The following is a 15,122-nucleotide window of genomic DNA, read 5'->3' as shown; positions in this document are numbered from 1 at the left end:
CCACGTGAACAAAGCAGACAATAATGAGCATCAGCAATTTTTAAAGGTTGTTATGACAGCAGCACAAACGAATAGCTTGCTTCTGCCGGCCGTCATCACTCGGCTATCCGTTTTCTGCCGCGCAGACACCGAGCCGGCGCATCAGCCGTGCCTCCTCGGCACAGCGAGCCCGCTCCGCCCCGCGCCGGACCCTCCTGCTCCGGCTCGCTGCATCTGGACCTACCTGTGGCCTTTAATGCTGGTTGTTCACCTAGCAACAGTTTTAACCTTTTGGCATGGATTTTCCCTTGGTAATGCGATTCGGCCACCACTGCTGAGGTAAAGGACATGTTACATAGTGTGCAGCATTTGTTCTTATCCACTGAGTCACCATCACTGCCCTGGGTGGAGACAAAAACACAGACACAAAAAAAAAAAAAAAAAAAAAAAAAGAGGTGTATAAGCCCACCAAGCACAGTCACGGAGAAATAAGAGAAAGGAATCCAAGGTTGTCATGCCAAGGCCATGGTTTCCAAGGGGTTTCCCTTCCTTGTCTCCCCTGGTCCTGCCTGTTCCCAGCCCTGCTCAGCCTGGGGACGCCTCCGACCCCCCGGCGCTCCCGAGCCCCCAGCGCCTTCGCCCCCATTCGCGCGCTGGGAGCTCGTCCCGCTGCTTTGTGCTCCCCAGGGCCGAGAGGCTCGTCCTTCATCCAGACTGCCTGCCTTTACAGTCTTTATTCCTGTTCTCTGGCTGAGGGCATCGGACAAATCCGGTGCTCTCCCTGCCACCGCACGCCGGCGTTTCCTCTTGCTGCACTTCTCTAGGAGACCCCAAAGCAGCCGGGGGGGATGGGATGGAAGGGGGTGCAGCCTTCTCTGCAGGCGGGAGAAGCAAATGAACCAGCGGGATTCATGCGGGATCACACACCAGCCCTGGACACCTCCTACCCCTCTGCCTTGGCTCTGCCATTCTCGAGCCCTTGGCGGAGACCCCCTTGTTGTCCCCCCCCCCGCTTCATGCAGGGACCGAGGGAGAGATGGGCCGGAGGGTCGGGGAGCCCCGGCTGCACCCCCTCTGCTCCGCCGGGCGCCTGGCCGTCCCGGGCTGCCCGTCTGCGAGCCCTCACAGAGGAACCAGGCTCGTAGCTGGCAGCAATAACGACCGACCCGCTGCTAACGAGAGAAACCTGATGGCAAGAGCAGCCTCGTGGCACATGCTAAAGACAGGAAAAAACGCTTGCTGTAGTGTTTGCAGGAAAGGAAAAAAATAAAAAGAGCAAAACACCTAAAGAACCATCTATGATCTGCTCCTTTCCTAGAGATGGATTTTGAGCTCTTGAGCACTGCCAGATGAAAAAAGGCAATCACAAAAAGTCCAAGACACTTTGCAGACGATGGTAAAAACCACATCCCAGAAACCAATGCTGCCTAAACACCGCTGTGGCCCGCAGACCTGTCTGAGGATCTGTGCAGCGAAACACCTTGGTGCAAAGGTGATACCCCTTTGCAAGACCCTTGGTGTCAGCTAACAGGCAACAGCTTTAAGAAGCTACAAACATCACTATTCGGTATTTCAGTATTTCAGTACCAGCAAGCATCTCTCGTGGCTGCAGAGATACAAGCAGGAACCATTCTTCACAGTTAACTAATTGCTGCATCTTTATTTTCACAAGTAAATCCCAATTTAATGAGGATATTGTCTCCAACCTTCATTATGGTTATTCTTGTAGGAATAAAAGCCAGCGTGCCTCTGCCCAGCTGCGTAACTGAGCTTAGACCTTCTACTCTAAGCAAACCCCGTGAGGAGGAGTGGCTGGAGCTGAAGGCTGCCTGTTCCCACTGCGGCAGGAGCCGCATCGCTGCCCGTGTCACCGTACGTCCTGGATCCTGCAGCGGCTCCCGGCAGCACCCCGTGTCCCACCCAGGCACCCGTTACCCCGGCGGGGGCACCGAGCATCCCAGCATTACCCCTGACACCTCCCAGCACCCGGGCTGGAGGCACCACCGCTTCCTGGGCATGGATGCGTCTGCTGGGATCTCTCCCCGTTCCGACGGGGGGTTCTGCTCCCCCTCGGGCTGGGGGGAGGCAGAGGCAGGGGGGCAGCAAGCCTGGCAAGGAGGAGCTGAGCAGCCAGGGAGGGTTTGGGAGAAGAGCTGACAAACAGCCCCTGGGCTGAACGTCTGTCGGCAAAACAAGACTGCTGCTGCCAGGATGTGTTTACGAGCAAACAGCTCCCACAGATAGGAGGGTAAGCGTACAAACAACGAACAAGCAGGGGAAAAGCACATTTGCACCATTAGTCACAATTAACTATTCAATCCATTCCACGAAGGAAACGGGAATCACATTTAGGGCCATATATGCACAGCCTCGCTTTTCCAAAGATCTCAGTATGTTGTATTGGCCACTGAGCACCATTTATAAATGATCTCTTTTGAAAATACTCCTCTGTGCAGAACAAGACCTTTCCAAAGCCGGGAAGTGACCTGCTGCGTGTAGGTAGTTAGCGTCCCAGCTCATTCCCTGGACAAGATGGTCAGATCTGGCCCCTGTGCCAGGGTAAAACTCCCTCCAGTGACAAGCCATCTGGAGACAGGCGTGCACTTTTTGGTTTTTTTTAAAAGCAAGTCTTCCAACTGCTGGTATACAGTCAAAACAAAAAATAATCTGCTTTCAAAGCTGCAATCTTCATTTCACGACAGCTTCACAAGCAGCTGTAAATGCATTCCGCAGTTCATCCCCGCGCAAAGATGCGGGGGCACACGAGCGGCCCCGTGCTGGCTGCCCCGCGGGACCGTGCCCCTGCGCACGCAGCGCAGCGCTGGAACCGAGAAAGTCAGGTGGAGTCCAAAATCCAGCTCCCCTTTTGCAAATGTCACACTTACAGAGAACGAAGGGCCCAGCTCTTCAACTCCCCCACGAGAACGGGTGAAACAGCTCCGGCACGAACACCCACCCGTGCCGTCTGCTGTGGCGGGCAGCAGCCCCCGAGCACCCGGCACCGAGCCAGGCAGCCCTGGAGATGCTCCCGAGCCTCCCGGCAGGAGAAGGGCTCTGCAACATTGGGAGAGTAACCGACCACGCAGTTAACACCTGGCCCCCTATTTAAGGTCATTTTCTTCCCCCCAAAACAAGCACAATTAGAAAATGGACCAATTTTCATCACTTTTGTTGTTGTTGTTCACTATAAATCAACTTAAACCTTAGGGAGAAATCTCAAGAGGTGATAAGTACCGTTCTGAGTGTAATTTGCACTTCTTTTAAATAGGTTTCTCTCAAGATATTTTATGTCTTCAGAGGGAAATCACTTGAAAGTTAAGAGCAGAGTAAAAAATTCCCAGCCTCTATTGATCATCAGCAGCGGTAACATATAAAGAGCCTCCAACAGAGCTGGTTTGAAAACCTGATACACTTCAGTCTTTAAGCATCAGGGTCTCTTCCTCTGCCTGGTCTGCTCTTCCATGACATTTTTTTTCCTTTACAACCTACTTTCACAGAAATACTGCAGTTTAAAAATAGATAAATAAATAAAAAGTAAACCCCCTCAAACACCTCACTTGGAGCCCAAGGTCCCATTTACACCGATCTGCAGTTCGCTGCGCAGCTTATCCAAGTTCACCCAAGCGTCTGGACGAGAGCCTCGGAGCCTGGATGGGGATTTGGCCCCAGATTGGCACCCGTCTGCAGGAGGGGGGTGTCCCGTCCCCAATCTCCTGGGCGGTCCGAGAGTCCCAGCCTCTGCACAAAACACGACAGACCTTCGCTGTCTAACAGCCGGCCATCGTTCATCCTGCTGCTCTTCGTTAGCAGGATGCAGGAGATGTTTGGGCTCGAGTGCTATTAATTAGTTACCCAAGTCGGTAGCATCCATCAGCGGAATTGCCTCCTTTCCCTGCTCCACCACCCAAACCCCCCGCACCAAGGGATCCAGCACCCAAACCCCCCGCACCAAGGGATCCAGCACCCAAACCCCCCGCACCAAGGGATCCAGCCCTGAAGGGTAATTATACCTTCTCATTTGTCAGCGGCTGTTTTACCTGTAACCAGACGGGCTGGGGGAACGCGATCCGGGTGTCTTTTGTCACCCGTTGAATGACACCGCGCTGACAGGATTGTGCAGCCAGCTGGTAAATTAAGATCCCTTCTCCAGCAGCGTGCCCGGGCCAGACCATGGGGTGATCCCAACCCGAGCAGGGGCACAGGGCTCGGCCGACCCGCAGCCTGCTGCAGCAGGTCCCTGCTCTCCAGGGATGCTCCGTGCCCACGCGTCCATCACCCACCTCTCCTCACCGCTTCCCTTGCTCCCGAGCCCAGCTCAGTCTACAGCAGCAGCGGTAAATAGGCACGAACGTCTCAATTTAGCTCCCATAAAACCCACACAAGCAACTCTCTAACCCCGCGCCGCACAAAGCCAGCCAACGCGCAAGGATTATTTCTACCATTTGATTTTGCAATCTTCTCCAGGCGATCCCGTCTCGCTCACCTTTGCGGAGACGCGGCACTGACAGGGGCGAATGGCCTCGCATAAACTGGAGCACAACGAAACACGCCACGGCCTCAGAGATAAGGCATCTGCTTCCCGTGCTGACATCGCTCATCTTCCTCCCCGCTCCATAGCCGTGCCAAGCCAGCCTAATTTATAGGGCTTCTCTTTGTAATATTATAAACTTCAAAGCAAGTCTCGTACATCCAACGGAATTAACTTCAGTTATTCAGATGCCTGTTAACAAGCTGCTAAAAGGCATAATCCTCGCACGGGGCCAGGCAGTTGCAGTCCTTTGCTGGATGTTCCTTAAGCAATCCTCGGGAAAAGTAAAGGATTTCTATTCCGCAGATACAAATCTGCTGTCTTCGTTTCCCAGGTTTTACTAAGAAGAAAAGCTTATACAGACCCTTGAAAGATAGCAATATAAAACACAGCACTCAAGGCACTGCAAGGTATCTTTTAAATTGGAGTTAATTTTCTGCGCATGAAGGTGTTGCTGCTAAAGAGCTATTTTCCGTAATGCTCTGCGTGAAATTTAGGCCACTTCCATTTTGGAGCCTGTTTTTCTTGCGGTACAAGCAAAGAGCAAGTACCAGTTTATAGCTATCTAAATCCAAAACGCTCAATGATTCTCGGAGGATCTCAGGACCTATCTGTTCTCCCAGGAAAAGCCAGCCCTAAGTTAAGGGGGGTGTTCAACAGTAAGCACGGTCCCACGGTCCCTGCTCTGGCAGGGACGGAGCCGCGGGCACCTCGGCGAGGAGGGGGGTGACTCCTCGGCCGCAGACCCCGGCTTTCACCGCCCAGCTCTGGCTCAGCGGGCATCCAAAACTGCGCAGGACAAAGCCCTGGAGAAGAGGGGAGGATGGGGGGGGGGCACGCAGCCGAGCCCCAGCGGGTCCAGGATAGGGGTCCCCCAGGGCACCCCCCGGGCAGAGCAACAGCGGCTCTCGGCCAGTCCTGGCCTTCTGTCGGAGAATAAATTCAAGCCTTACATCACTAATTTCGTTCATTGAAACCAACACCTGACCTTTGGGTTGAAAACCTCTGATCAGGTACAAAACACACAGTAAGAATGTTGGCTCTAAAACCAGACGTTTCATCTCAGTTTCAGTGTAATCGCTGAAGATTTAAGTTACGGCATGCAGTAAATTTTGCACCAGAAGGTATAAAAACTGTGATTTCCTTGCGGATTGGGAACCAAAGCCAAGCCTCCCAAGGCAGCCGCTGGCACCGCGTGTGCCTCAGAGGGGCACAGCTCTCCATAGAATCACCGAGGTTGGAAAAGACCTTTAAGATCATCGAGTCCAACCATAAACCCAGCACTGCCCAGCCCACCGCTAACCCACGTCCCTGAGCGCCACATCTCCGCGTCTTTTAAATCCCTCCAGGGATGGGGACTCCACCACGTCCCTGGGCAGCCTGTCCCAGTGCTTGACAACCCTTTTGGTGAATTTTTTTCCTAATCTCCAATCTGAACTTCCCCTGGCACAACTTGAGGCCATTTCCTCTTGTCCTATCGCTTGTTACTTGGGAGAAGAGACCGACCCCCACATCTCCAGCGCTGCCTGGCAGGACATGCATTACCCTCAGCAACAAAATCCAATATCCTGCTATCTTCCCTCAAACAATTTATCCTTGCTATTATGACCTCTTTCTTTTTTTAAGGAAGATGATGCTGGTTAAAGCAATTTACTATCTAATAGTACAAATAGGGCTAGAAAGAATTTGAAGGCTTTTCTCCTGTCCCAAAAAATGCGTTTCAGAGCACGTCAGAAATTTTCATCACGTCTGCCTTGATCACAAATAGGGGTCCTATTTTTTAGAGGTAGTGAGAAAAGGCTGATTAAAACTTATTCACCAATCCTGAGATTTGAGGATGGGACTCCAAATTTCAGAGAGGCCCTGACACAGGCTGCAACCTTCTCGGATTACTTTCAGCTGAAATGTTAAGCGGAAATTTAAAATAAAAGGTCAACAATCACTTGGTACACCAAAGACGTGAGGTTTTTCCCCTCCTCCACAAAAAAATTAAAACAATAACGAACAGCCCAACAACTGAGTCGTTATCCAGTGCAAGACTAATTGTATAACCCTTGTACTTCTTACCAGGAAAGGATAATGGGTGTTTGGGGAATGCAGAGTATTTTTATAGTCCTCAAACAGCAGCAAATACTACCCTTCACCTCATTGAAAGGTCAGGCAGCAAATGCTGTTTCTAAGCCTACTGCATTATTATATTATATATATATTTTTATATATATTATAGAATTATATATACTTACATATATTATATTTTATATATTATACATTATCTACAACTGCAGCAGCTTCTCCTTCCTCCTGCCATTTATAAAAGAGACAAGGTGTTTAGTTTTGTGGCCAAAAGGATAGAGATCAAATGACTCACAGTCATGTAGCAGTGCGGGTTTTGATGAAAAAAAAGGCTAATATTCCCTTTTTTTAGGCGCAGATATGCTTCTACACAGAAATTTAATTGGTTTTCACAGATTGTTTCTAATATTCGTTAAAGTTGGCGTGCCGTGGGTGGACTAACAGTGCTGGATACCTGAATCGGGCAACGCAGTTGCTCGCTGTACGCGGCAATGGTTGTCATACAGCATTAGAGATCCCAGACTGGTTTGGGTTGGGAGGGACCTCAAAGACCATCCAGTTCCACCCCCCTGCCATGGGCAGGGACACCCTCCACTAGCCCAGGTTGCCCAAAGCCCCATCCAACCTGGCCTTGACCACTGCCAGGGAGCCAGGGGCAGCCACAGCTTCTCGGGGCAACCTCTGCCAGGGCCTCAGCACGCTCTAAATGTCCCAAATATTTCTGTTCTCTTTAAATGCAAAGGCTCGGTTAATATCTGATCAGCAACAGGCCTGCTTTGAGCTGTAAATGTTGGCAGATTTTCCCTGCTGTATTTTCCTAACACAAATAATTTTAGAATTTAGGTCTCGCATAGCTATCATTCACCGACCGCATCAGGACTTGTTATTCATCCCCCACTAAGGGCTGCCCTTGGCACAGTCAAACATCAGCAAACACGGAATTACGTTACTTCTCACTGTTGCCTTTCACAAAAGAATTGGGAAGCAGTTCAGCTTTGACTTATTTGAGGTCTGTTCCAAGTCTGTATGTGCACATCCGCTGCACCTTTCACATCCTGTAATTAATAACTCAATAAAAATGCTGTCAGATTCTGTTGTTACGGGGTAGATTGCATCTGCAATTACCCTCTGCGCAACATTAAAGTTCCGCTAAAATTTTAATTACTGTGTGAAGGAGCTTTCAGATTCCTTTGGCAAAACTCGCCTGCTTCTTCCTTTAATTAGGAGATACGGCACTAATATCGATAGCATTAAGGCACAGTCACACTCCCATAGGTCTGAAATGGTTGGGATGCTATCTGCTGGGAACCTCATCAACAGCTCTCACGCCGGCCCCAGAACATGGGAAAGAGCTGAATGAATAAATCACCGTGAATCAGTCCCTCATAAATATCGTCTCCTTTTATTGCCGGACAAATGGCTGCGAGCTGGTCCAACTTCCTCAGGTTTGGTCGTTTATTTGGATGCAACTGAGGAACCCCAACTGCAATTTTTCAGAAGCGCAGACTGACCACAAACCTAGGCGAGGAGCCTTTCGGATCCAGCGCTCCGTTTTCATCGACTCTCTGAAAAAAATGGTGTTGGAAGAGACTCCGAGATGACTCTGCTCTCCCTGCGAGCTCTCAGGGGGGTTCAGCCACGATGCGGCGATGACACCGCTGGCAGCCCCTGACCTCACGCAGGCAGGAGGGCACGGCACCGCCGCGCCGGGTGTACGCACAACAGCTCCGTACGCGGCACCGCCGCTCCGGGTGTACACACAACACCGCCGTGCCCTCCTGCCTCCCAACCATCCGAACACACAAGCCTCCGGCAGCCGCTGCCCTGCCTCACCAGAAAAAAACTAGCCATCGTACACTTAAACTGAATAAATGCTAGATATTTGCTATCAACGTATTTTTTTTTCCTCTGAAAGAACATTTGAATAACTAAAAACGCAATTACTGTTGCTGATGCACATAATATTTCTTGTATAGCTTATCGAAAATTGTTTCCAGTTACTTAGCATTTCAGCTCATCTAAATGTTACCTCTGGGTACCTGATCATCTGTGGCTGTAATGGAAAAAACGTTGTAGCACAGAGTCAATGATTCACAAAGCAGCTGAGTAAACAGGGACTTAAATTATACCCACGTTTTCTGACCGGAGCTTTTTAGCTGGACAACCTCCATCTATGGGATGAAGCATATAATAGAGGCGAACTTTGCTGGCATGTTTCCGACTCTGGAAAAAAGAAAAAAAAAAAAAGAAAAGAAAATGCAAGAAATGAAGTTACAAAAAAGCAAGAAGCTCTATTGCTGTGCATGCAACACCAATCTGCAATAAGATTTCACATCCCCTTGATATAAGTAGCCAACATGAAAGGAGAGAAGGGGGAAAGGCCCAGGTAAGGAACATTTGCATTTCACGGAGGTTTCACAGAGCTCTCCACCGAGCTGAAATGAACTGTGGAATGATTACGACACCTGCCATTAGCAGGAGAAATGGTTCACCCTCGCCGCTCTGTGCTAAGTCCTGCTGCCTGCAGCCCCTTGAAGATACAGCAGGAACAAAGGCGTCGAGAGAAGAGCAACATTTGTTATCAGACCATTTCCGTAGCCGGAGAGATTGAAAAGATCAGGGTTATTTAGCTTCAGGCGGAGACAGGATGGCATCGCAGGATGCACACACGCAAAGAGAAACCCACAGTGCCTCCCCTCACAGAAGAATAAAAGATAGAAGGGGTATAAAACCTCAATCTCTAGGAAATAAGCCCACTGATACCTGCCAAAGGTTTGAAAGAAATTTCTCCCACGAGTAAATTACCAGATAATTGTGCATTAGGAAATCTAATGCTGTCCTCATACGCAGCTGGTGCTGGCCCTGCAGAGAGGGGATAAGGACTACGTGGATCCCGAGCCTGAGCCCCTTTCTCCTCTCTCAAGCATTTCTAAGGGGAGTTGAACAGCAAAACCCTCCAGCCAGCCATGAAAACGGGAGGGCTTGTGCTCCGGTTAAGCAGCGCTGGGGTGGGAAAGCCTGGGCTCGACGTGATTGCCGCTGCAGGAGCCCAGGCGCTGCCGCCAGGTCGTTCTGCTTTCCCGAGTCCTGCCCAGCGTCACCCCCGCCACCGCGGGCAGAGGACGGACGCAGACCAGTCGGTCGCACGCGCGTTCCGGCATCAGCGGCGGTCACCGGTCCCAAAACTCGCTCTGCTCCTTGGTGCGAAAGGCCAGCAAGCAGCTCCCGTTCAGGCAGAGGGCTGGCTTCCCACGGCAAGGACACCACATACTTCTTCAACTTTTTCTCCCAAGAAAGGCACCGAGCGGGCAATTACTTCTCAAACATCGTTTATACCACAGGAAAGTTTTTTGGGGGACCTGTATTTTTGTAGAGGGATCCGGGAGAGCTGAGAGATGCCCAGAGGAGCCTCTTCCCGTGAGGGACGCAGGGCAGCAAGGGCAGGAGAGATGGAGAGATGGAGAGATGTCCTGGTCACGCCAGCATCAACAGACAAAGCAATCCTTGTGACTTGCAAAACGTAAAGGAAGATTTAAAAGCTTCTACAGCAGGAACACAGACGTAAACCTTCAAAACACTAACTTACCGTCAGCTCTTGTCTTCCAGTAGATGTCAAGGGGGGGAAAAGACTGCGACTACTAAATACCTGCACCCAGAGCCCAGACATGCACGGCAGCTATTATTATGCAAATTTTTTCCTCCAAATCTCCATTTCTGATTGCCTCACAGAACAACGGCACCGTAATATTATAATTTCAGATCACCGATTTGCAATTTGAAAATATTAAATTATCATTATCATGTTCTGGAAGATTCTTTTTCCTGTGGCGTGAACTTGGAGCTAAATTTGCCGAGAACTATATTTGTATGCATAAATGTGACTATGCAATAATTTTTTTTAGTGGAGCAAATCAGTCAAGATAAATAACGTCAAATCACTTTCCCTAACTCGTCTTTCTGCGTGCATTTAGAAAACGTGACCTGCTGTAGTCAGAGCTAAGCGCAGGAAACCCCAAAAGCTTCAGCTATCAGCGCTGAGCAGTCCCGACAGCGACGGCATAAACACGAAATGACAGAATAAACATTTGAAATGCCAAGGACGGAGGTGCGAGGTTAGCGTCAGAATTTGGTGGCACTCCTACCTTCTGCCTGAAGGGATGCTCGGCTGGTTTCACCTCGTGGAGGTTTGGACGCCGGGCAGGGCGCAGGCGATGGCTGGTCCCTTCGCACAGGGCAGGGGACGGGACGAGCCACCGCGGTCCCTCGCCCCGCACGCGTTGGATGGAGGAGAGTGAAATGCACCGTAAAGGTGACGTGGCCAGAGCTTTTCAGCTTAGCTCCTTTACTGAATATTTACACCCCTCGGATCAGCCAGCCAGCCTCGAGTCATCCTTCCCACAGTCACGAGGCTCTTCCCTCGGGTGAGTTAATCCAGCACTTCGCGGTGCCTACTCGCACACAGCCACAGCCTGCTGGATTGAGAGGTTAAAAAGTTTGTGGGGTTTTTGTTGGGTTTTTTGTAAGATGAAAAGGCAAGATTTTAGCAGTAATCATTTTTAGTGTTCTTTTCCACGGCACTCAGCTGTGCCGTAAATGATGTCCAAATGTCTGCGTTAAAAGGCAGCAAAGCTTCAGCCTTCTGTAAAACACCTCTCACCTTTATTTATGCATTTGTTTGGATTTATGAAGGCTAAGGTAAAGAAATAACTTATGTTTGGCATAATTTAAAACTACATGGCTCCTTATGCAGCCTTATTATCCTACGGTTATAAAAGCAGAGCTTAAAATCATCCTTGGCCTTTGCAAGTACGTAGTGAGCGAGCATCTCGTTCCCTCTCAGGGAGCGGAGGTAGCACAGCCCATTTGTCACCCATTTTATCTCTGGTATTTTCTACATTTACATGTGTATTTATCATCCTAACACCACGGCAAGAGCGAGGTGATTATTCATAGCGTGCCGCTCGCAAACAGCCCCGCGGGTTATCTCTTCCCCTCCACAAAGCAACTTGAAAACTGCAGCTCTGAGATGCGAGAAGGGCAAGAGCCGGGGAGGGGGTGACACGGCCCCGTGGGCAGCACCGCAGCCCCCACCGCGCAGGAGGGACTCACCGCGCTCCTGAGCCCCAGCCCAGTTCCGTCATCCCCATCAGAGGTCCCGTGTGGCTGAAGGAGCTCTGGAGGACACGGCCCCAGGAGGACTTCTAGGGACAGCGGAGACAAGAGCATCACATCTTTGTCGGCGACATGTTCAGCAGATCGAGTGCACCCTCGGCAAGTTTGCCAACGACACCAAGCTGTGCAGTGTGGTCGACATGCTGGAGGGAAGGGCTGCCATCCAGAGGGACCTGGACAGGCTGGAGAGGTGGGACCATGCGAACTGCATGAAGTTCAACAAGGGCAAGGTCCTGTACGTGGGTCGGGGCAATCCCAAGCACAACTCCAGGCTGGGCAGAGAATGGATGGAGAGCAGCCCTGAGGAGAAGGACTTGGGGGTATTGATTGATGAGAAGCTCAACACGACCCAGCAGTGTGTGCTCACAGCCCAGAAAGCCAACCGTGTCCTGGGCTGCATCCCCAGCAGCAGCATGACCAGCAGGTCGAGGGAGGGGATTCTGCCCCTCTACTCCGCTCTGCTGAGACCCCCCTGCAGTGCTGTGTCCAGCTCGGGGGTCCCCAGCACAAGGACATGGAGCTGTTGGAGCAAGTCCAGAGGAGGCCACGGAGATGATGGGAGGGCTGGAGCACCTCTGCTATGGAGACAGGCTGAGAGAGTTGGGGTTGTTCAGCCTGGAGAAGAGAAGGCTGCGGGGAGACCTTAGAGCCCCTTCCAGTCCCTGCAGGGGCTCCAGGAAAGCTGGAGAGGGGCTGGTGACAAGGGCAGGGAGTGACAGGACAAGGGGGAATGGCCTGAAGCTGCAGGAGGGGAGATTTAGTTTAGATAATAGGAAGAAATTCTTCCCTGTGAGGGTGCTGAGGCCCTGGCAGAGGTTGCCCCGAGAAGCTGTGGCTGCCCCTGGCTCCCTGGCAGTGTCCAAGGCCAGGTTGGATGGGGCTTTGGGCAACCTGGGCTAGTGGAGGGTGTCCCTGCCCATGGCAGGGGGTTGGGACTAGATGGTCTTTAAGGTCCCTTCCAACCCAAACCTTTCTATGATTCTATGATCACTGCCTCCCCGCCGGCCACCCAGACCTCCAGCCCAGGCAGAGATCCGCCAACACAACCTCACCGCACAGCTCGCAGCAGGGCTGGCTTGGCCAGCTGAGCATCTGCTAGCAACCGCCATCCAAGTTATTACAGATACACAGGGGGAAAAGGGACCAAAGGAAGAACCACATCGTCAGGAAACCCGGATAAAGTGGGATCAGGGCACATCCAGCTCCCATTTGGATCCGTCTCGCCGCATGTACAAGCCTTAGAAAACACAAAACCTTGACACATCTGTAAATCCACGGTCTGGAAGAAGAATGCTGCCTTTGGAGATACCTGCCTGTTCATCAACAGCCACCTCAATTTTATCTTAGGGTGCGCTAAGAGAGTATTACAGTGCCTGTGAATATTTCTTTTGTAGCTTCACAAAGTGTTACGCCAAGGGCATTTTCACTTAAATTCTCTGTCTCTAGCGTCTGGAAACAACTCCTTTAGAAGGCAATAAGTCTAGCTTAATACTACGTGCTTTAAGAACAACCCCCTCTATGCAGGGAGAGGGGGGGAAGCTCAGAAAGAGCTTGTTTTCACATAGCAACTGCAGACTTCTGCATTGCAAGCTCATGCATCGCAATGAAGTTTTGCGGCGCGCTTCTGCCCAGAGCGACCGGCAGCGCGGCGAGAGGAGACAATCGCGTCTCTGTGGGAGCGGCAGCAGCTGGCGGGACCCTGGGAGCCCCGGACGAGCTGGTTTCAGACGCAGCAGCCCTGCTCACCCTGGCTCGTGGAGGCTTTGCTCGCTGCCATCATAACTTTAGCAGCAATGTCCCTGGGGAGGATTGAGACCCATTTCCCTTTACAAGGCCAGAAGTCCCACGTGGAGGTTTTATCCGGGGGTTTGCTGGGCTGCACAGACACGCACAGATCCTTCTTCCCCGCGATCTGCCCGGGGGGGATGCAGCACAGCCCTCCCCTCCTGAGCAAGAGCTCAGCAGCCTGCAGCAGCCCTGGGATCTGCTCCCGCTTTGCACCACTGATTTAAGCTGACCTGACAGTTTAAAACATTTCACCATCTTGCGAGGGACTTCTTCCCGTACCCCCAACCACCTTGCCGGGTTCAAACCAACCGTTTCTGCTGCCTTCCTCACGCTGTGCTTGCATCTGATCTAATTTCTCTATTCCCCATAGCTCCCTTTATCATCTGCTTCTTCACTCCTCTGCACGGCACCACGTTTTTCAGTGGGTCCGCCTTTCCCCTCCCTCCTCTGTGCCAAAGACCGGAGACCCACCGCGCCGGGGGACACGCGGCCGCGCCGAGCACGGGAGGGAGACGGAGAAAGGAGCAGCAATGGCTGAGGCTTCTCTTAGTTTGTAATAAATTCTTTTTTCAGGAAGCCTGGTGGTTGGATTTTAATCCTTTTAGTGCGTACTGTGTTGATTTTTCTGTATGCTGGCAGTTTCTTAATTAAATTGCCATGAAACATGCAGTCATATGATTACACCAACTTTATTATCTGCATCGGCCCTACTAGTAATCTCATCAAAAGAGAGAAAGTTATTTTGGCCGGGCCCAGTTCTCTAAACCTCACGTAGAATACCAATTACATCGTCCTCCTGAAGCTACGTACTCGGGTCCCTTTCCAGGACCTGTTTTGCCGTGCCAAGCTGGGAGGGCTCCGCTCCCCACTGTCGTCCCCCGGCTCGCCTTCCTCCTAGAAACTTCTTACGCTTTCCAAGTCCCGTAAAGGATCAGCAGCGGCGATGCAGAGCGCGTGGCCAGCTCTTCTCAAGCGTTTGCTTGGAAATTACGAGACCTGCTGACTCAAAAACCCCCAACGTTCTAGATTTCATAATCGCTGCCTAACAAACTTCCAAATTTCTACTGGAACGGAACCAATTTATTCCTCATACTGTGATATAACAACATCCTCTGCTTTTTTTCAAAAATAGAGGACAGAAGTATTTTCAGCAAACGCCTTCCCTTTTTTGCCTCTTCTACCCACACAACCAGCAAACGCTATTGTCGAGATCCCCGTTGTTCACCACAGAGACAAACTCCCGTCTGTTATTCCAGACGCTGCTGGATGCCAATGTCCTTTTTCTCCCTTTGTAATTTTTGTAAAGCCTCATTTATAATTTATGGTCATTTCTATCCACTTCCCCTTATTCATCTGCGAGTTAATATTTTAAAAAGCGTCTACTCATTCTTGTGACTTTCTGGGCACGCAGATACGTGTCCGTAATTCCCAATTGCACACAGTGGAATTTTCACCCCCACGAAACCAGCTTTTTCAGAGCAACAGGTAGAGATATTACTGGTTTGGACATTGATTTGCTTACACATAAAGGCAATTACTGGTGACCTGTTCAGCCAAGCAACCACTAGTCCAGTCCAAGCCT

General features: G+C 50.9%; 1 protein-coding gene across 3 annotated transcripts in view; it reads right to left on the bottom strand.

Annotated features, from left to right (window-relative positions):
- The window catches only part of ZMAT4 (zinc finger matrin-type 4), a 179,750-nt gene that overhangs the window by 122,751 nt on the left and 41,877 nt on the right, over nt 1-15,122 (bottom strand). For all 3 annotated transcript variants that reach the window (XR_012832616.1, XM_075736822.1, XM_075736823.1), the window contains exons 3-4: nt 8,714-8,803; nt 224-380 (exon numbers count right to left, since the gene is read on the bottom strand). Coding sequence is in view for 2 of the 3 variants with exons in the window: in XM_075736822.1 (XP_075592937.1) it covers nt 224-380; nt 8,714-8,803 (247 nt within the window). In the remaining variant the exon portion in view is untranslated. The remainder of the gene's footprint in view (nt 1-223; nt 381-8,713; nt 8,804-15,122) is intronic.

The sequence above is a fragment of the Balearica regulorum genome, chromosome 27, assembly GCF_011004875.1.
Source record: "Balearica regulorum gibbericeps isolate bBalReg1 chromosome 27, bBalReg1.pri, whole genome shotgun sequence".
NCBI classification, from domain to species: Eukaryota; Metazoa; Chordata; class Aves; order Gruiformes; family Gruidae; genus Balearica; species Balearica regulorum.
Note: the sequence above shows the minus strand (reverse complement) of the source record. Positions and strands in the feature narration are given on the sequence as shown.